At 52.6% G+C, this 20,810-nt stretch overlaps 5 protein-coding genes across 5 annotated transcripts; 4 read left to right on the top strand and 1 right to left on the bottom strand.

The window, feature by feature from the left end:
* Positions 1–211: 211 nt before the first annotated feature.
* Positions 212–926, top strand: UBC12 (NEDD8-conjugating protein ubc12; the record flags this gene model as incomplete). The annotated part of the gene is made up of 4 exons (XM_049367978.1): positions 212–232; positions 291–378; positions 434–723; positions 774–926. 4 exons carry the CDS (start codon positions 212–214, stop codon positions 924–926), a joined length of 552 nt encoding a protein of 183 aa, XP_049220299.1.
* Positions 927–1,683: 757 nt separating this feature from the next.
* Positions 1,684–2,987, top strand: ILV2_1 (Acetolactate synthase, mitochondrial; the record flags this gene model as incomplete). The annotated part of the gene is made up of 3 exons (XM_049367977.1): positions 1,684–1,885; positions 1,936–2,243; positions 2,292–2,987. The coding sequence occupies 3 exons, from the start codon at positions 1,684–1,686 to the stop codon at positions 2,985–2,987; spliced, it is 1,206 nt and encodes a 401-aa protein (XP_049220298.1).
* A 2,701-nt stretch (positions 2,988–5,688) lies between these two features.
* J4E78_007369 (uncharacterized protein) lies at positions 5,689–10,929 on the top strand (the record flags this gene model as incomplete). The annotated part of the gene is made up of 5 exons (XM_049367976.1): positions 5,689–5,697; positions 5,930–7,902; positions 7,962–9,423; positions 9,475–10,436; positions 10,488–10,929. 5 exons carry the CDS (start codon positions 5,689–5,691, stop codon positions 10,927–10,929), a joined length of 4,848 nt encoding a protein of 1,615 aa, XP_049220297.1.
* Positions 10,930–12,293: 1,364 nt separating this feature from the next.
* Positions 12,294–14,619, top strand: J4E78_007368 (uncharacterized protein; the record flags this gene model as incomplete). The annotated part of the gene is made up of 6 exons (XM_049367975.1): positions 12,294–12,496; positions 12,562–12,637; positions 12,688–12,888; positions 13,139–13,474; positions 13,539–14,270; positions 14,326–14,619. The coding sequence occupies 6 exons, from the start codon at positions 12,294–12,296 to the stop codon at positions 14,617–14,619; spliced, it is 1,842 nt and encodes a 613-aa protein (XP_049220296.1).
* Positions 14,620–15,338: 719 nt separating this feature from the next.
* J4E78_007367 (uncharacterized protein) lies at positions 15,339–20,055 on the bottom strand (the record flags this gene model as incomplete). The annotated part of the gene is made up of 3 exons (XM_049367974.1): positions 15,339–16,930; positions 17,500–18,249; positions 19,182–20,055. 3 exons carry the CDS (start codon positions 20,053–20,055, stop codon positions 15,339–15,341), a joined length of 3,216 nt encoding a protein of 1,071 aa, XP_049220295.1.
* Between the last annotated feature and the right edge of the window lie 755 nt (positions 20,056–20,810).

The following is a 20,810-nucleotide window of genomic DNA, read 5'->3' as shown; positions in this document are numbered from 1 at the left end:
TCTCTAGCCCTTCTTTCGTTTGGCGTTCGTACTTTCGCAGGCCCTCGCACTCGCCGCCTTCTCTACTAGCCTCTCCCTATCACCCAACCGCCACCTAGTCCCCTACCTCTCGCCGTTTGCCCCGCGACCCTCACGCGCGCGCATTCCAGCACACCAACGCGGTTATATCTACACAGGCAATAGCCCGGACGCCGCATACAATACCGCCAAGATGATGAAAATATGGTCTATGGTAGGTCTTTGGAAGTCTAGTGTCGCGTGGTAATGCACGACGGCTAACAATCCTGTAGAAGAAACAGCAGCAGCAGGATGAGGCTGCACAAGCTGCCTCGAGCAAGAAGAAGAAGGTCACCCCAGCTCAGCTGCGAACACAAAAAGGTACCGTCATCTCTCGACTCCATACCATATCTCTGGCAAAGCTAACGCGACACAGATCTTGAAGAGTTATCTCTCGGCACAACGATGAAGACGCACTTCCCCAACCCCGACGATATCCTCAACTTCGAACTCACGATCGACCCCGACGAGGGCATGTACAAGGGTGGACGCTTCAGATTCGACTTCAAGATCAACCAGAACTTCCCCCACGACCCGCCAAAAGTCAAGTGCACACAGAAGATCTACCACCCGAACATCGATCTTGAGGGAAACGTCTGCTTGAACATTCTGCGAGAGGACTGGAAACCGGTGTTGAACTTGAATGCGGTTGTTGTTGGTCTACAGGTACGTTTCCGGAGTGTTGGACACATGAACAGTATGCTGACAGGTCACAGTTTCTCTTCCTCGAGCCGAACGCGTCGGACCCGCTGAACAAGGAGGCCGCCGAAGACCTCAAGCAGAACCGAGAGGGCTTCAAGCGCAACGTGCGCGCATCGCTCGGCGGCGGCACCGTCAAAGGACAGAACTTCGATCGCGTGCTCAAATGAGCTTTACTGCGTAGGATCAGAACAACACAAGCTTTCACGCAGCAGTCCTTCGAAATGCCACTCCACGGACGGATGCATCACAATGACAGGAGACCGAGCCACGGGCTTACTACAGGATGGGGTTGATGCATGGGAGAAGATTGGAGGTGAACATGTCAATGCATTAGCGACTGCATGTATGGTCTGGCGCATCATGTAGAGGGCGCATGGGTATCATACGGGCGCAAGATAGTCTTCCAAGATCTCATACAATATGACTGCATATTTGCGCACAAAAATGGTTTTACCTGTTCGTGATACTTTACTGCAACTGCGATGTTTGCTCGAAGATTGCGTCACCGCCATGCTGAATCTGTGTCCGTCTACCCAGGCTGTGAGAGCTATACACAAACCGTACTGCGCAACGTTACCTCGTAGTAAATAGGCCCGCTGAGAGTACGGTCAATCTCACCAAGTCATCAGCCGCCACGCACTATCCACTATGACTGGGTCCAGCGATGCCTCATATCATCAGAACCGCTCTCGGAGACACGCATTCCTCCCCGACGACCCTCCGGGCCCCCTGCTAGCACTTCGACAGCGGGCGGTGATTGGCCGAGGACGCGAACGGTCGGTCTGGGGCAGCGATAATCGGCCTGGTCCAAGCTCCCCAACTCGAAATTCTGGGTGGGTTGACGATCGAGCCCAGCGTGTTTAAAAGCCCATATCCCCGCCAAACAATTCTGACCCCAAGATACCCCTTTCACACACATTCACAATGGCCTCAAGACCTGTTACCCGCGCTCTGCGCCAAACCGCCCGCCAATTGGCTTCCACTCCCGCTCAGAAGCGCACTTTTGTGTCTGCTCTGAGTGCTGGTGCTAAGAAGGCTGCTCCCCGCGCGGCTGTCACAAGCCAGTTCCAGCAGACCCGTGGTGTCAAGACCATTGACTTTGCCGGAACCAAGGAGACTGTCTACGGTGAGTTTGACCATTCTCGACGCATCTGGAACCAAGCTGACAGCAAACAGAGCGTGATGACTGGCCAAAGGAGAAGCTTCTTGAGTACTTCAAGAACGACACCATGGCCATGATTGGCTACGGATCCCAGGGCCACGGCCAGGGTCTCAACATGCGCGACAACGGCCTCAACGTCATTGTCGGTGTACGGAAGAACGGTGCTTCGTGGAAGGAAGCCGAGGCCGATGGCTGGGTTCCCGGAAAGAACCTGTTCGACATCGACGAGGCTATTGGCAAGGCCACCATTGTCATGAACCTCCTCTCAGATGCCGCTCAGTCTGAGACCTGGCCCGCCATCAAGCCCCAGCTCAAGGGCAAGGTAAGCAGTACTCATCAATTCGACAGGAGTTGGAACTAACAAAACCAGACTCTCTACTTCTCCCACGGTTTCTCCCCCGTCTTCAAGGACCTCACCAAGGTCGAAGTGCCCACCGACATCGACGTCATCCTCGTCGCCCCCAAGGGCTCCGGCCGCACCGTCCGCACCCTCTTCCGCGAGGGCCGTGGCATCAACTCGTCCATCGCCGTCTACCAAGACGTCACCGGCAAGGCCAAGGAGAAGGCCGTCGCCCTTGGTGTTGCCGTCGGTTCCGGATACATGTACGAGACCACCTTCGAGAAGGAGGTCTACTCCGACCTGTACGGCGAGCGTGGTTGCCTGATGGGCGGAATCCACGGCATGTTCCTCGCGCAATACGAGGTCCTCCGTGAGCGCGGCCACAGCCCCTCCGAGGCCTTCAACGAGACCGTCGAGGAGGCCACCCAGTCTCTGTACCCCTTGATCGGCGCCAACGGCATGGACTACATGTACGCCGCGTGCTCCACCACCGCCCGCCGCGGTGCCATCGACTGGAGCAAGCGCTTCAAGGCCGCCCTCAAGCCCGTCTTCGACGACCTCTACACCTCGGTCGAGAACGGCAGCGAGACCAAGCGCTCCCTCGAGTACAACAGCCAGCCCGACTACCGCGAGAAGTACAACCAGGAGCTCAAGGAGATTGACGACCTGGAGATTTGGCGCGCTGGAAAGGCTGTCCGCTCCCTCCGCCCCGAGAACGCCAAGTAAATGTGCGTCCTCGAGGAGAGGTTGAGCTTGGATAGTATGGAAAGTGAAAATGTGTAGATAATGTCATGTCTTTTGTTACGATTAGGGATGTTATGGCGTCAAGCGCTGGGTTTGTCATGGGCGCTGTTATAGCTGCATTGGTGGCGGTCAAAAAAGAACCTTGGAAGAGAGAAGGAAGGGATAGCGCAAAAGCGAATGAATACCTTTCCATGACAACAATCATCTCACCCGATGCATTCATGTGTGATGTGTAGCCTGGACTGAAGATGTTCTATCTCGTCAGAGACATCTCACAATCAAGTGGATCCATCAATGCATCCAATTCATCCCAGATATCCGCCGTACTACCCCTTCTTTACCCCAATCTAACCCTTCCCTATCCCATCCTATTATACTCCCCTCGCTGCAGCCCTTCCATTCCGCTCCTGTTCGAAACCGGCGGCGCTAACCTCGTAAAAGCCTTGGACCGTGCGTACGTCGTCCAAAGCCTCCCTTCCAAGTCTAGGAGTAGTCCTGGTTTGGGTCTTTGTGCCGAAGATGCAGGGGTGCTGCATTTGGGGGATGATGTTGATGTTGACGTTGATGAAGTCGTGGAGGGTGGTGCGGTCATTGATGCTGAGGATGCAGGGGTGCTGCATCTAGACGACGATGATGATGTTGATGAACTTGATGAAGTTGTGGAGGGAGGTGAGGCTGTTGATGTTGAAGCCGATGTTGAAGTGAATGTGGATGAGGTTGAAGTTCGACGGGCCATCTTTATCCTTTCGATGTGTTTTGCGGGGTCGTTAAGGATTGTGTGGAAGTTTGGGGTTTGATGGGATTGCGCTGGTGTGTACATGTTTTTTCTGCGAAGATATCTTGGATGGAAGACCTCGCGAAGGTAGACGTTGTGATAGTAGTTGATGTGTTGGTAGTCGTCTGGATGGTAGATCGATCGTTGGTCTACGTGGAGGAGTATGGTCGTAGATTTTGAAAGCTACAAGAGTGTACTTTCAATGTGTGAAAATTTGATGACTCAATTACCATATCCAGTGTGAGCTGAACTATGGTCTGAGGTGGTGAATTTGGTGTATACCTAGGTATTGGTGTAGCGTACCATGGTTCGTTTACAACATCTCTACCTAACCCAATCCAAACGCCCTATCATGATTCTTTGAACCTCGCATTCATGTCCCATTTGAATACAGTCGTCCTCCAACTTCCCCAGCCGACGTCGAATGTGAACTGGCTGCGTACTTTACGGTAGCCTGGTTCCTCCGGTTCCGTGTTTTCTATGACGGGCTCTACGGTGGGTTGTGCGACGGGCCATTCGACAACTTCCCAATCTTCGCTGAGTTTTGTCTCGTCTTCTTTTTCGGAATCGTGGCTTGGTTCCGATGGTCTCGCATCAGGCACTGAGGAGGCGTGTCAGTCAATATCCAGTAGTGGATATGTCGGAGGGAAGGCGTACCATGTTTTTTATTATCTGGACGTGATCCAAGTATGGGCTTACCACCTATGCTTATATTGTATGACCATGACGATTCGCGATGGTATGTGCCGCCTGTCTGGGCCATGTTCAGATGGTAGTTTGGAAAATTAGACAGCGTTGATGCGCTGTGGTGACGTTTCGCAAGAATCTTGGATTGTAAAGTTTTCTGAGTCTCATACAAATTCGTCTGCTGACAACCATAGTGGTTGCCTGATATGGCTGCGCCACGTCTTGATACTGCGGGGTGCTGAAAGAGGGAAGGATCTGTGTAGAATACGCGGATGTAACGGCGTCCTGAAGGATGCGGAGGGCTGTAGTCTCCGATCAAATCACATCAAGGCTCCCATTTTGACTTTGGGCCTGGAACGATGCTGCTGCATACAAAGTAGGATTCCCGGTATTCATCAGAATTGGTGAGGTGGGAGTTGCTGCCAAGTGTGCTTTTTTCTACGTCGTGCTGGAGAGAGACTGAGAGATTAGGGTGAAGTTGCAAAGTTCCTTGTTTTTACGAGTAGATTTCCCCCTACACAGCCCGTCGCGACATCACATTGCCCTTCAATCGGCTCCTCCTCGTCTTCTGAACTTCTTTAGAAGGGAAATGAACCTATGCGGGGATGGAGTAGCAAGCCTGGAGTTGCAAGACCTGAACCATGACAAACAATACGTTTCTAGGTTAACTCGAATTTCGAAATGAGCAAAGCAGAAGGGGATCGCGAAATTGCGATTGATGAGTCGCGGCATGAAGACAAGATAAGGAAAGTAGCCATCTGCGTCGGTCGAAAGTGGAAGCGAGGCCAAGTGGCTGAGACAACAAGCACTGCTTGGCTTCTCCTGCCTGACGCAACGACATATTGCTCCTCGGAACGCCCTTGCATCAAGCAAGACTTCGACACTACCCACCAGTGCTCAGGCGCTGGAATTTGCAGTGTACCCATGACCCAGGATAAAGCGGAAACAACAAGGAAGCGGATATCGAACGCTTCGCGCGTCCGCATGCTTTTGACGCATCTGAACACTGCCAACGCCCACGCACCAGCAACTCTCCGCACCCCGCGGGCACCTAGCGCCTCCACAAATCGCATGGCGGATGTGCCAGATCGTGCATCGATCAAGGAGGCGTCGAATCACTCTCGGGTTGGATGCGAGGCTAAACTCCGATTTACCGATCTGGGGATCTAACATCAACATGACATCACCACTTCTACATTGAACTATCGACGCGTCGCAAACATGAGGCACGTAACAAGTGCGTGCGCGCAGCGAAGCGCTCTAGTTGACTGTCACTGGGAACTATGTTATAGTACTGTCCCTCCGTTCGGATCCCCCACAACGCCCGCAACTTTCGCGGATAGTCCCTCGAGACCGTCGCAAACGGCTTCTTTTAGCCATTTTTGTTTACAGTCGATCATTGGATAGCGATTATTCTCGTAGTAGTTTCACGGCGCATACTACTCTTCGTTGGCCTTCCTAGGCTGTGGAGATCTTCGCGATGGCATCCAACGAGGCAGGAACGCTCCAGGATCCCGATCAACAACACACACAAGACGCGTCGCAACAACAATCACATGCTACTTCAGACGCGTCTGCCACCAATAATGAAACGAGTACGCACAATACCTTCATCTCCAACGTCTTACACACCAGTAGCCGGAGCTACTACGGTGCCGAAGGCTCAGGGCTATTCTCAGCTTCAAGCAATTCCACAGCGGTACCATCGCCAGATGTTCGACCTTCCTCCGATGCCGCAATACAACATTCAGCTTCCGAACATGTGTCCAGCGATGAATCTGCAACTCAGACTATTCCAAGCAACGACTACCTGCAGAAGACGACATCAGGAGGCCCAGTCGAGGAGCACGTAGTTCTCCACGATGATTCTTCAGACTCGGAGCATGAAGCTGAGGAGCCATCTGCGAAGCGCACCGAAAGCGCCAAGAGGCCCGGCCTCCAGTCGAAGAACTCGAAACCCATGACCGAAGACGACCTGTTCCGCGCGTTGTCCAGGCGAAGAACGAGCCAGGCCAATGGCCTCAGCAAGACAAATACTAGTGCGACAGGACGAAGCCAAGAGGAAGAAGACGAGATCAACAAGCTAATGGGAAAGATGTTCGGACATACCAGGCAGGAAGCATCAGAAGAGGAGAAGACGAGACATCAAGGTGTAATCTTCAAGCACTTGACCGTTAAGGGCATGGGTATTGGGGCGGCATTGCAGCCGAGTGTTGGAAGTCTTTTCCTAGACCCCGTGAGATTCTTCAAGAACCTCCTCACCAAGGGGCCACGCAAGGCAGGCGGCAAGCCCCCGATCCGCACCCTTCTCGACGACTTTTCTGGTTGCATAAGACCTGGCGAGATGGTGCTAGTTCTTGGTAGACCTGGGGCAGGTTGCTCAACGTTCCTCAAGATGATCGGCAACCAACGATACGGCTACGAAGAGATCACAGGCGACGTCTCGTATGGCGGTACTGACGCCGACGAGATGGGCAAGAAGTACCGTTCGGAGGTGCTATATAACCCCGAAGAGGACCTCCACTACGCGACGCTCAAGGTCAAAGACACACTCAGGTTCGCCTTGAAGACAAGGACGCCTGGTAAAGAGTCACGAAAGGAAGGCGAATCCCGCAACGACTATGTCAACGAGTTCCTTCGTGTAGTCACCAAGCTTTTCTGGATTGAGCACACCCTGGGTACAAAGGTTGGCAATGAACTGATTCGTGGTGTGTCTGGTGGTGAGAAGAAGCGGGTTTCGATCGCGGAGGCCATGGTAACCAAGGCATCGGTACAGTCCTGGGACAACTCGACAAAAGGTCTCGATGCGAGCACTGCTCTCGAATACGTTCAGAGTCTGCGATCTCTCACGAACATGGCCCAAATCTCGACTGCTGTAGCGCTTTACCAGGCAGGCGAGTCTTTGTACGACCTTTTCGACAAGGTTCTCTTAATTCACGAAGGCCGCTGCTGCTACTTTGGGCCCACCGAGAAGGCCGCGGAGTATTTCAAGAATCTTGGCTTCGTCAAACCCGAGCGCTGGACCACCAGTGACTTCTTGACGTCCGTAACCGATGATCACGAGCGACAGATCAAGGAAGGCTGGGAAGATCGCATTCCTCGCACTGGCGCGGCTTTTGGAGAAGCATTTGCCAGCAGCGAGCAAGCCAATGACAACCTGGCCGAGATCGATGAGTTCGACAAGGAGACCAAGAAGCAGGCTGAAGAACGTCACCAGGCACGAACTAAAGCTACCAAGAAGAAGAACTTCACCATCTCGTTCCCAGCTCAAGTCGTCGCCTGTACCGATCGCCAATTTCGCGTCATGGTGGGAGACCCGCAATCTCTTATTGGCAAATGGGGTGGCATCTTCTTCCAGGCCCTTATCGTCGGGTCATTGTTCTATAACCTTCCAAACACTGCTCAGGGTGTGTTTCCGCGAGGTGGTGTAATCTTGTAAGTTGTGACTTTACAAAATGCATGTGAGACATAAACTAACTTCGTCACCTTTGTAGTTTCATGCTGCTTTTCAACGCCCTTCTCGCTCTCGCTGAGCTTACGTCCGCTTTCGAATCCCGACCCATTCTATTGAAGCACAAGACCTTCTCCTTCTATCGACCGGCTGCCTACGCTATTGCGCAGACCCTTATCGACATGCCCCTTGTGCTGGTTCAGGTGTTCATCTTCGACATTGTTGTATACTTCATGGCCAACCTTTCGCGAACAGCATCGCAATTCTTCATCTCACTCCTCTTCCTCTGGATCATCACAATGACCATGTACGCTTTCTTCAGAGCTATTGGTGCCTTGGTAGGGTCCTTGGACGTCGCAACTCGGATCACGGGTGTTGCAATTCAGGCGCTTGTCGTATATACCGGCTATTTGATCCCTCCGGCGAAGATGCATCCCTGGTTTTCGTGGCTACGTTGGATCAACCCCATTCAATACGGCTTCGAAGGTCTCCTAGCGAACGAGTTCTACAACCTCGAGATCCAGTGTGTACCCCCATTCATCGCGCCGCAAATTCCTGGTGCCCAGGAGCAGTATCAGTCCTGCGCTATCCAAGGCAGCAGGCCTGGATCGCTTACAGTCGCCGGTCCGGATTACATTTCTGCAGCGTTTGGCTACAGCAGATCGCATCTCTGGCGCAACTTTGGCTTCATCTGTGCCTTCTTCCTCTTCTTCGTCGCGCTAACTGCTTTCGGTATGGAAATCCAGAAGCCCAACAAAGGCGGAGGAGCAGTCACTATCTACAAGCGCGGCCAAGTACCCAAGACTGTTGAGAGAGAGATGGAGACCAAGAATCTACCCAAAGATGAGGAAGCTGGCAACGGCGAACCGATCACCGAGAAACACTCCAGCGACAACGACGACTCCGACAAGACAGCTGAAGGTGTGGCAAAGAACGAGACAATCTTCACATTCCAAGACATTACCTACACCATCCCATACGAGAAGGGCGAGAGAACGTTACTCAAGGGGGTTCAGGGCTTCGTCAGACCCGGCAAGCTTACTGCGCTAATGGGTGCATCGGGTGCCGGTAAGACGACATTGCTAAACACCCTTGCCCAGCGCATCGACTTTGGCGTTGTTCGTGGAGACTTCCTGGTCGATGGAAAGCCACTTCCGCAATCCTTCCAGCGTTCGACCGGTTTCGCAGAGCAGATGGACGTACACGAATCTACAGCGACAGTACGCGAGGCACTTCAATTCTCAGCGCGGTTGAGGCAACCGAAGGAAGTACCCATTCAGGAGAAGTACGACTACGTCGAGAAGATTATCGATCTTCTTGAGATGCGCGACATTGCTGGCGCAGCTATCGGTACAGCTGGAAATGGACTCAACCAGGAACAGAGGAAGCGTCTTACTATCGGCGTGGAGCTTGCAAGCAAACCCGAACTGCTCATGTTTCTTGATGAACCCACTTCTGGTCTTGACTCTGGTGCTGCTTTCAACATCGTTCGCTTCTTGCGCAAGGTAAGTCCATGAATCTCGACAATATAAGACGACTCACTAACTTGACTATAGCTTGCGGACGCTGGGCAAGCCATTCTCTGCACAATCCATCAACCCAGTGCCGTCCTCTTTGAGCACTTCGACCAACTTTTACTTCTCAAATCCGGCGGCCGTACAGTCTACTTCGGTGATCTAGGCCACGACTCCCAGAACCTCATCAAGTATCTCGAAGGCAATGGCGCTGACAAATGTCCTCCGCACACCAACCCTGCTGAGTACATGTTGGAGGCTATCGGTGCCGGTAACCCCGACTACAAGGGCCAAGATTGGGGTGACGTCTGGGAGAAGAGCTCAGAAAACGAGAAGCTCGGCAAGGAGATCCAGGATATCACCTCCAGCAGGCGCGATGCATCCAAGAACGACGAGGCTCGCGATGACCGAGAATACGCCATGCCATACCCTCAGCAATGGCTTACAGTTGTCAAACGAAGCTTCGTAGCCATCTGGCGGGATCCCCCCTACGTTCAAGGTATGGTCATGCTTCATATAATCACTGGGTTATTCAACGGCTTCACCTTCTGGAACCTCGGAAACAGCCAAATCGACATGCAATCCCGACTCTTCTCCATCTTCATGACCCTCACCATCGCACCTCCCCTGATCCAGCAACTGCAGCCTCGCTTCCTCAGTGTGCGCGGCATCTACGAGTCCCGCGAAGGCAGTGCTAAGATCTACTCTTGGACTGCCATGGTTTGGGGTACGATACTCAGCGAGCTGCCTTACCGAATCATTGCTGGAACTATTTACTGGTGCTGCTGGTACTTCCCGCCTGGCTTCCCTCGCGACACGTATACCGCGGCTAGTGTTTGGCTCTTCGTTATGCTGTTCGAGGTCTTCTACCTGGGCTTTGGACAGGCTATTGCGTCTTTCTCTCCCAACGAGCTGCTCGCGTCGCTACTTGTGCCGTTATTCTTTACGTTCATCGTATCCTTCTGCGGTGTGGTCGTGCCATACAATGCGCTACCCTCGTTCTGGTAAGGAATATCTACAGATCGATGTGAAATATGTACTAACTACGAGCGCAGGCAAAGCTGGATGTATTGGCTTACTCCCTTCAAGTACCTGCTTGAAGGATTCCTTGCGCTACTCGTCCAAGGTCAAACCATCCGATGCGAGACTAAAGAGATGGCGATCTTTCCACCCCCACCTGGCCAAGACTGTCAGACATACGCCGGCCAATTCGCGCAGCAAGCAGGGGGCTACGTCGAAGCCCAGCCGGACGGGAACTGTGGGTTCTGTCAGTACGCAACTGGAGAAGCCTTCCTGGCATCCTTCAACGTGTTCCCACAGTACATATGGCGTGACTTCGGCATTATGTGGGCGTATATTTTCTTCAACTTTTCCGTCGTCTTCATCTGCACTTGGCTGTACTTGGGTGGCCTACGCCAGATCAAGTCTTTCTTCAGCCCGGCCGCGCGCAAACAAAAGAAAGAGGCAAAGCAAAAGCAGAGCGGAGATGCAGCTTGATACAGAGATTTCAAAGATAGCAGATATTCGGCACAGTGTGCAGCGACATGCTTCGACGTCGACTGCGAAGACGCGGGTTCCGGAAAACTCCTAGCCTGCCCGCGGCCGGAACGCGCAAGGCTGGGAGACGCAGCTTTGGGACGGCCCATCCCAGCGCAGTGTGGGGCTCATTTCCGCCTCGTGCATTCCCCGCGAAATGCCTCTTGGGGATCTAGAGCATGTGCTAGAGTTTCTCTGTACGTACAGGCTTGGTTCTAGCGTCCACCATAGTGACCCGTATAGTCAGCGGTGTAGCATTAATAGTAATTTTGACAGCGCAGCTGTCATGTGTACAGGTCCAGTAGCTTCCACTGTGCATTTGACGTGTGAGTTATCATGGATGTGCTGGTCTCCGTCGTAGCTGTCGAGCCATGCGCGATTAACAAGACCGCTCACACGATATGCTCGGCACTTTGACACATGCAAACCCAATCTTGCAGGTATCGGGTTAACAAGGCATCGTGAGAAGCATCGAAATGCCTCAGCTTTTCCGATGGGCAGCGCCGCCCGTCCGAGGCCCTTGATTTGTGCATCGTGAAATCGAAGGACTAAGCCGAACGGCGTTCCATCATAGTGCAGGGGTCTGTGTGGATCGCAAACTGCACACGAGCTGGAACCGGAACTGTGGTATCTTTGCACCGCCTCCTGTGGCCGAGCTATGCTGTCGACTATTGATTGTCGCGATGCGCAATATTGACGCGCATGTACTGATTGTGGTATGAGGCATTTCGTACTGTTCGTTCATGGCCGCTCTAGTCACCCTCCTAAACCATACCGAGGTCTACCATCAATAGCACAGCTTCTCCGGCGAGAAATAGGCCAAGAGTGGTTATAGCCGAAATGTTCGTAATGTGGCCCAATGAAACAATGACGAAAGGTCGTTGAGCCTTTACCGCTTGCAGCGAGCGTGAATGTGGGGTAAGTGCGATCAGCCCCTCCAGCCAATACCGACGCGCGCATTGCCGTTCACGCAGCTGTAGCAATCGTCACGAGGGCTCCGGTACTGCGAAAAGTCGTCGACCATGACACAACCGTGACCGCAGACCTCATCTTAGTCCTAGCTAGAGAAGAATAGAATTTGCCATTCCATGCGCGTCGTCGGCCTAAGCTTTGGCAGCCATAAAGCTGGGTGTCGTGGTTACACTTGCCGGGCGCTCCTTCCGAAGTCACCCAGCCCTCGTGCCCAGCTCCGCGTTATTTTCGTCCCTCGTGAGCCGACCGGCACTCCCACTACCCAAACACGCGCCATTACCCAATCAGCGACAGTAGCGCTAGCTTGTCCCCGGCCCAGCAGTGCCAGCCTGAGCGCAGACGACGTCGTCAGAATGGCTTCGAGTGGTATTAAAGCTGCCTCGGACCCCGTTGTTAGAACTGCATCCCCAGCTCCTTTGGCCCAAGACTTTGCCCGTCAACAGGTGTCAAAACAACAGCGTTCTAATTTCCATTCCTCTTCCATCTCTCCACTCATATCCTACACCATGGTTTCTCAAAGCGTCAACAAGACCAATCTCCACCCTTCCGGCGTTGCGTGAGTGCCATCCTTTCTCTGACCTCAGGTCAATTGAGTTGGATTAAACTAACAACTATCTCAAGGCCGAACAAGGAACACACGGAGATTGAAGAGTCCCTCCACGACAAGGCACACATCGACTATGACCGTGTAGCCATTGTAAGCTTACCTGGGCGTACAAACCTCAACTCCAATACTAACCATGCCAGATCGCCAACCCTTCAGTCGCTGCCCTCTACGAAGATGCGCTCGTATACGAGACCGGCTCAGCCATCACAGCCTCAGGCGCACTCTCAGCATACTCAGGAGCCAAGACCGGCCGCTCACCCTCGGACAAGCGCATCGTCGAGGAGGACTCGTCAAAAGACGACGTCTGGTGGGGTCCAGTGAACAAGCCGATGAAGGCCGACGTAAGTCTTCTCCGCATTTCCTACGCATTAAACTTTTGTCTACGTCAAACCGCGGAATTGGCTTGTGAAATTTTGGCGGCAGACGTCATGTACGCTAGGCGCATACCCGATGGAGTTCGCATCCCTGCACGTGGCGCGGTTCTGGGGCTCGGCTGCCCCGCATCGCGCCTGCATGACGGATCAACTTCCATCGATCCATCTGGAATATCATCACGTGCGCATCTTGAACTCTTGCTGACATCCCATCCAGGTCTGGCGTATCAACCGTGAGCGTGCCATCGACTACCTCAACACCAGGAACCGCATCTACGTCGTCGATGGCTTCGCCGGCTGGGACAAGCGCTACAGGATTCGCGTTCGTGTCGTCTGCGCTCGTGCCTACCATGCTCTCTTCATGCGCAACATGTTGATTCGCCCTTCAAGGGAAGAGCTGGAACACTTCGAGCCTGACTACACTATCTACAATGCCGGTGCTTTCCCTGCCAACAGGTACACCAGCGGTATGACCTCGTCAACGTCCGTCGCCCTCAACTTCGCCGACAAGGAGATGGTTATTCTCGGTACCGAGTACGCTGGTGAGATGAAGGTCAGTCCCAAGTGTACGAAGTGCATGTGAGACAAATGCTGACTTCGTACCTCCACCTCTGCAGAAGGGCATCTTCACTGTTCTCTACTACGAGATGCCTGTCAAGCACAACGTCCTGACTCTTCACTCTTCCGCAAACGAGGGTATCAAGAACGGCGATGTCACTGTTTTCTTCGGTCTCTCCGGAACTGGCAAGACCACCTTGTCTGCCGACCCCAAGCGCGCCTTGATCGGTGACGACGAGCACTGCTGGAGCGACACTGGTGTCTTCAACATCGAGGGTGGCTGCTACGCCAAGTGCATCGGTCTCTCTGCCGAGAAGGAGCCGGATATCTACGGCGCCATTCGCTTCGGATCGATCCTCGAGAACGTCGTCTTCGACCCAGTAACCCGTGTTGTTGACTACGACGACGACACCCTGACCGAGAACACCCGCTGCGCCTACCCCATCGAATACATTGAGAACACCAAGATTCCCTGCATCTCAGAAGGCCACCCAAAGAACATTGTTCTCCTCACCTGCGACGCTCGCGGTGTCCTTCCTCCCATCTCCAAGCTCAGCCCCGAGCAGACCATGTACCACTTCATCTCCGGTTACACCTCCAAGATGGCCGGTACTGAGCAGGGTATCACCGAGCCCCAGGCTACCTTCTCTTCTTGCTTCGCCCAGCCCTTCCTCGCACTCCACCCCATGCGCTACGCCAAGATGCTCGCGGAGAAGATCCAACAACACGGCGCCAATGCCTGGCTCCTCAACACCGGCTGGGTCGGTGCCGGTGCTACCACCGGTGGCAAGGTAAGACAATCCTGCAACAATATCCATTCAAAACACATGCTAACTATTTCCACAGCGCTGCCCCCTCAAGTACACCCGCGCCATCCTCGACGCCATCCACTCCGGCGAGCTCGCCAACGTCGAATACGAGACCTACGAAACCTTCGGCCTCTCCGTCCCCAAGACCTGCCCCAACGTCCCCGACGAGCTCCTCAACCCCGCCAAGTCGTGGAACGGCACCGCCGACTTCAAGGGCGAAGTCGAGAAGCTCGGCAAGCTCTTCATGGAGAACTTCAAGAAGTACGAAGACCAAGCCACCAAGGAGGTCATCGAGAGTGGTCCACACGTATGCTGCTGCCCCAAGCACTAGACGGTTGTTTTCGGTTTCCGACATACCTTTCTTACTCTTTTGACAGACTGACTAGCGGATTTCCACTTCGATGTTACTTTCTCCTTTACGTTACAATCGAGCGGTCGAGCGGGTACCCTCCATCGACGTCAGCGACTGTGCTTTCCTCTTTCTTTTTTGATTGGATGGTTGTAGGCATGCTATGTGCCTGCAGACGGGATTTGATATGATATCATGGCTTTATCTCTTTACTTTGCTAGATGCGTCTTATGAGCGCTTTGTTGCGTGTACATACACTTTTGGCGTTGGGTCCAGCTGAGCATTTCATGGCAGAAGACGAGAACGTAGCATAGCTGCTGTTGGAAGAGGAGAGAGAGAGAGAGAGAGACAAAGTTATCATCATGTTCATCGAAGCGGTGTTCATTATGGTATAGGTGTGATTGAGGCTGTACCACTCTCGGAAGATACTTGGACCGCTTTCGGAAGGTATCTGTCGAGAGTGGTACATCCTTGTTCCACATTTATACCATAATGTATAGAGCTTTTGATGAAAGAATGGATCTTTTCAATCAAACACATTTACCGATGCTCTCTGTCTCAGTGGCGTGAGGGTATCAAACTGTTGACTTCGTGCTCTTGCCACTACTATTCGTTACTGCTATCTCAGTACAAGCCATTCCAACCCCCTTCCAACCATTCCCATCTATCCCCCATCTCCCACATCCCTAACACACCACCCCTCACAAAACCGCCTCATCCATATTCCTAATCCACCCCCACATCCACATGACCGTATCCAAATGCGCCTGCACCCCCACCCTCTCATCCACCGTATGAATATTCCCCAAGCCAACCTGCTCCCTATCCCAACCCGGTCCATACCTAAAGATATTCTCGCTCAAATCCCAATAGTAGCGCGTATCCGTATTTCCAGTCATGATACCCGGACTCACAAGCAAATCTTTTCCGTAGAGGGCACGGGTTGTGCCGGACAGGATCTGGTAGGGCGTTGCGGTTTTGTTTGTGTGTGAGGTTGATTCCAAGGATGTGGGTGTGACGGGCGCCGGTTCTAGCATGGTGGGGCCGTGGGAGAGGGTTATACTAGAGGGGGTCTCGGTGCCGTTGAAGGCGTGGAGGGTGAGGTTGTGCTTTTGGGCTACTTGGGCGGCGAGGGACGCGATGTGCGTTTTCACGGCTGAGGAGCTGGAACCGACGTTTATACGGTGGTTTACTGTGATTTGGGTTCGTTCGGGCAGCGCGTTTGTTTTGACGCCGCCATGGATGATGTCGACGGCTACGGAGGTTGTGAAGAGGTATTTTATTCCTGGACCTGCTTTTGCTGCTTCAAGGGCAAGGGCGTCCTTGGAGGACTTCTTAGTGCACGTTAGACTGCGTTTGAAGCGCTTGTCGAGGAGTTTGCTGAGGTGGTGCGGGAAGTCTGGCGCGTGGGAGGCGCCGCATTGGAGGAGGCCTAGGTATGGGTTCTCGTCTGCGAGGTGCGGCTCGTAAGCGTTTGCTTCGATTAGGGTGATGAGCTCGCTGGCTACGCCGATGCCGTTGTGTGCGGGTGGGATACTGCTGTGGCCGCCGGGCATACGCACAACGATGTCGACGTCAATGTAGCCTTTCTCGGCGACACCGGGGATGGCGAAGTTTGCACCCCAGCTTTCGACGTTTACGGCGCCTTCGTCGATGATGGCGGCGATGGAGTTGTGGCCGAGCTTCTGTAATAGGTACTCTGAGAGATGGCCTGCGCCTTCTCGACCAGATATCTCCTCGTCGAAGCCAAACGACAGGATCAAAGTTCGCTGAGGAGCAAAACCAGCAGAGATCAACGCCTCGACGCTGTTCAGAATAGCCAGCAACTGGTTCTTGCAGTCGCTCGCACCCCTGCCCCAAACAAACTTCCCATCATAATGACCAGAAAACGGGGGATACGTCCATTGCTTAACCGTAGAGTCAGGAACAGGCACAACGTCCTGATGCGCCATGAGCAGATTAGGCTTCAAGCTCGCGTCCGTGCCAGCCCACGTATACAGCAAGCCATGCGTGTTGACCTTGTCCAACTGCAATGTCGCATGCGTCAACGGGAAAGTGTTCTCAAGGTAGTCGGCAAAAGAGTACATAATGTCCCAGCGCGGGTCAGATCCAATTTCGCCCATATCGTCGTAGCTTTGCGTGGGGATCTTGACGGCGCCTGATAGGCGCTCGATTGCAACGTCTCGGAAAGGATCGGACGTCAGGTAACTTTCCATCTCATCCAACTCTTTCGTCTTCCTCGCTGGGAACAGGGGTTCGACCTGAGGACATTGCGCTTTCGAATTGGCATCGCCTGAACGGGATGGAAGCTGCCATGGCGATGATACAGGAACGGTGATATGACGTAAGAAAGCCAAACCCGCTAAGCAAAACAAAGCGCTTCCAACGAATTGACGGTAGTAAGAGCGACTACACTGCTTCGACGGAACTGGAACAGGCGTCTGCTTTCCCCAATTCTTGCCCGCCATGGTGATGCTTGGTTGATGGTTAGAGTCTTGGTGTGTCTTAGTTATCGGATGTTGCGCGGGGATAAGTGGTGAGTACGTTTGCGACTAGTCTCAATCAGGAAGGTATGTACATGGCTTTGTCAGTATTTATCGGATCGACGAGATAATCGTATCTACGTCGCTGTTTGTTTGTTGTGTATGTCGGATAATTATCCGACGAACGTTCACTTATCGGACGGTAGGGAGGTCGTTGTGCGTGCGTGGTATTTTCGGAGTTAGAGCCCACTTCTGAAGAAGACGCCGTTTTCTCTTATGGTCTATATTGGCAGTCCTGCTTCACAGCTAATTACTAGCTAGTCGTTCGATCAGAGACACTCCATATCCAAATTCGTCGCCATAGACTGCTACAATGAACCCTCTGGCCACTCGTACTCCGGCCACGGGAAATCTGGATCGTACTTCTGCTGAAGTACAACGCTTCCCGCCGGGAACGTCTTCCGTGAGCCGTCAGGCATATCCACCGGCTGCGCCTCATCAACAAAGGTCCACGCTGCGAGTAGACCAGCAGCCCGCGCAATCTCGTCCTTGAGCTTCCCAAGCTTATCTGGCTGAGGAGAGAAGTTCTCAAGCAGAGCTTTCTCCCTAGTCTCCTCGAATTCACCCGGTCCAGCCGTCACTTCCACGTCTTGATCACGCTGTTGCTCTTTCATATCCATCCCACCGCAATCCGATACCAAGGGCTGAAAGAAATCATTCTTCAGCGGTCGCTCCACTTCAGCATTGTCCAGATCCTCGTCGATGTCGATATTGGCAATCTCGTAGTTGATATACGTCAGAGCTAAGCATTCCGTCTTCACAAGGAGCTTCACGACCACTTGTGTACTTTCTGCTTGTCCCTCTTCCACCATTTCGTCGTCGGCAAAGGCATCCACGTACCAGACTGCACCCCTCTTCCCTGCATCTTCGTCAATGACGACGAATGGAGATTCTCGGCCTGCTTCGTTTTCTTTGGCGCGCATATATTGATGGGATTTGCCGATGTAATCATCGGGAGGTCTTATGATCTTGAGCTCGAGCAGGGGCTGGAATGGAGAGCAGGCGCCGAGTTCAAATTCTGCCTTGACATTTGCTAGCTCGTTGTCGTTCAATGAAGCCAGGAGATATGCTGTGAGGCATGTGACATCGAAGGGAGGCGAAATGAATACCATGATGATCGTGAGTTTGGTAATAGCAGAAGGGGTTGAATGTGAGCATTACAAAGGGTTGGTATTCCTGGCTGTTTATATGTGATGCATACTGCGTGGTGGTCCTCGCGTTGCCAAAGACATTGTGCTCGGCCATGCAGGAGACCAACGATTGGCTACAGTTACGCTCGCGCAGGCAGCAATATTGTTGAGGGCCCTGCATTTAGCGGCTCGACTTAGCTTGAGATCGACCCTGCCGATCTGGAAACGTTAGGCTCTTCAGCAATGCACTCCAAGGCTAACACGATCATGCCGCACACCGAAGTAGAACTCCAACAACTGGCACGACGCAAGGTCAAGCTCCACTTCGAATCAAAGGTGCCTACTCTTCTTGATTTGGGGTGTTTCTAGGCAGATCACGAGGCGTATCGTGACTCCAAAACTTACGTCGCATTTAGCCTCCTTGACAAGATCTTCATTGTACCCGATGCTGACCTCTGTCGTGGCAGTGGATGCGTCGTCGCATGTCCTCTCAGATTGAAACGAGCATACCCGATACGTAAAGAGCACAGGGTGGCGAGAAGTACGAGACACCTATCATCGCCCATCCCGCAAAGCCTATACCCGTGTCAATACAATACCTAAGTCCCGAACACTATCAGCGCACTCTCATCCGGCGAAGGACCTATATCCGGCCAAATTTCCGTCTGGCACCCAGCTGTCCTCCGAGCCATATCCCTCTCCAAGAAATTCGCCAACTCCAAACTATCCCAAAGAATCTCTCTCCTCCTCCGCGACCGCAGCATACTAATAATCCTCCGCCGCACTGCCACATCAGTGCAGAAAACATAGAGCTGGAACAACGCCGTGGTGAGATCCGTTTTGAGTCCGAACAGTGGTTGTTTCGACTTACTCCACAAGTGATCGAGGTCGTCGAGTAGGAGACTGCATTCTACAGCGTCGAGGTGGCTTGTGGGCTGGTTGTCGCAATCGACTGCAGGGCTTTCCTCGGCTAGTAGCAACTCCCAGAGTTTGTACTGAATTTTCAGATTGATAATTCTTTCTAGGTTTCTTCCGTATTCGGCTGTGCCTACTAGGGCCTTCACCATGGCCCGGAATTGTATATCCCATACTCGCAATCGTTGTCGTAGTATTGCCCATTGCTTTTCGCACTCGGAGTTGTTATGGTCCTGATCCTGCTCCAAGTCCCACGAGATGTGCGTGACGACATCATCGAACGTGTTCATCACATCTTCCGCCTCGACGAGATCCCGAAGCTTTCCAGCAGGTTTGTAGTACTTCTTTTTCGGGGCCATGAATGGCGTGATGTTTGCGAATATACGGTTTGGGGAGAAGAGGCCGACTTGGCTACCAATGGCGTGGAATATGGCTGCCAGTTCCTCGATATCATGGTTAGGTAGGTATGTGATGGGTTTGTGGTTCGCAATGAGTTCTGTCCCAGACCTGATGTGCCGAATCGCCTCGCTGAAGTTGCCGCGAAGGCTCTCGAGAATGGCAAACAAGACGCAACATGTCAGGATAGTGACTAGATCGGTTGGGGAATCGTTCGCGATGCCTCTTCCGTGTATCAGACCAGATATGGCACCGTTGTAGTGCGACAGGGTAAAAGCTTCAAGACTTGATGGTTTGTCCTGGTCGCATGTTGTGAATTGCCAATGGACGGCGCCAAGAGCCATGACTGCATGTCGTACACACGAGACGTTTTGGCTAGGGCCCTGGAAGGCCTTTTGCCAGAAGTTCTTGTTCAAAGATTCAGATATCTCCATGTCGTGAATCGTGTTGGTGAAGAAGTGAGTGTAGTAGTAGGTTTCCAAGGGATGGCCTGGTACCAACAACCTTCTGGGAAGATCGAAGATCGAAGATCCCCTTGAAGAGCAAACGGTTCGGATAGGCTTTGGTGCCAGCACTGGCGCGTTCGGGGTCTGCCATTTTTTCAGAGGCGCAGATGCGTAGCCATCGCAGACGAAGCTGGCTAAAGTGCATCTTTGACATGTGGGTTCAGTCTCGTCGCATTTCTTCCGTCTTTGCTTGCTGAGCGAATTAGGTAAACCAGGTATTACAGGGTGCAAAAAAACACAGTGCTAACCTACTAGGTAATACAGCCTATACGCGTCTTGTGGGAAAAGGCTCTAACCCTCTGTACGCCTAATAGTGGCTTTGTGTTTTGCATCGCGTATATGCAGAGAAAAGTGTACATACATTCTACTTTAATAGCTACCTAGGCAGAGATTAGCAGAACTAGGCTTTAGTCTAAGTTAAACGCGTATGTTCTGCACTGTTAATATAGAAACCTTTAATAGAAAATCTACTAGCCTATACGTAGTAAGCTAGAAACTTTAGTTACTACGCGTTAGGCAGCTTCGCTTAGAATATAATTAGCCTTCTATACGCGCAGACCTACTAACTACTATAACTAGACTAGTGTATAACTTACTAAGTAGCTTTAGAGCCTAAGAGGTAAGAACTTAGTATAGCTAAGAGCTATATTCTAAGTAAAGTATAGCTATACGCTAGTGTATAC

The sequence above is a fragment of the Alternaria triticimaculans genome (assembly GCF_023758025.1).
Source record: "Alternaria triticimaculans strain BMP 0046 chromosome Unknown scaffold_11, whole genome shotgun sequence".
NCBI lineage: Eukaryota > Fungi > Ascomycota > Dothideomycetes > Pleosporales > Pleosporaceae > Alternaria > Alternaria triticimaculans.
The sequence above is the reverse complement of the archived record's forward strand: the minus strand, read 5'-3'. Positions and strand labels throughout refer to the sequence as shown.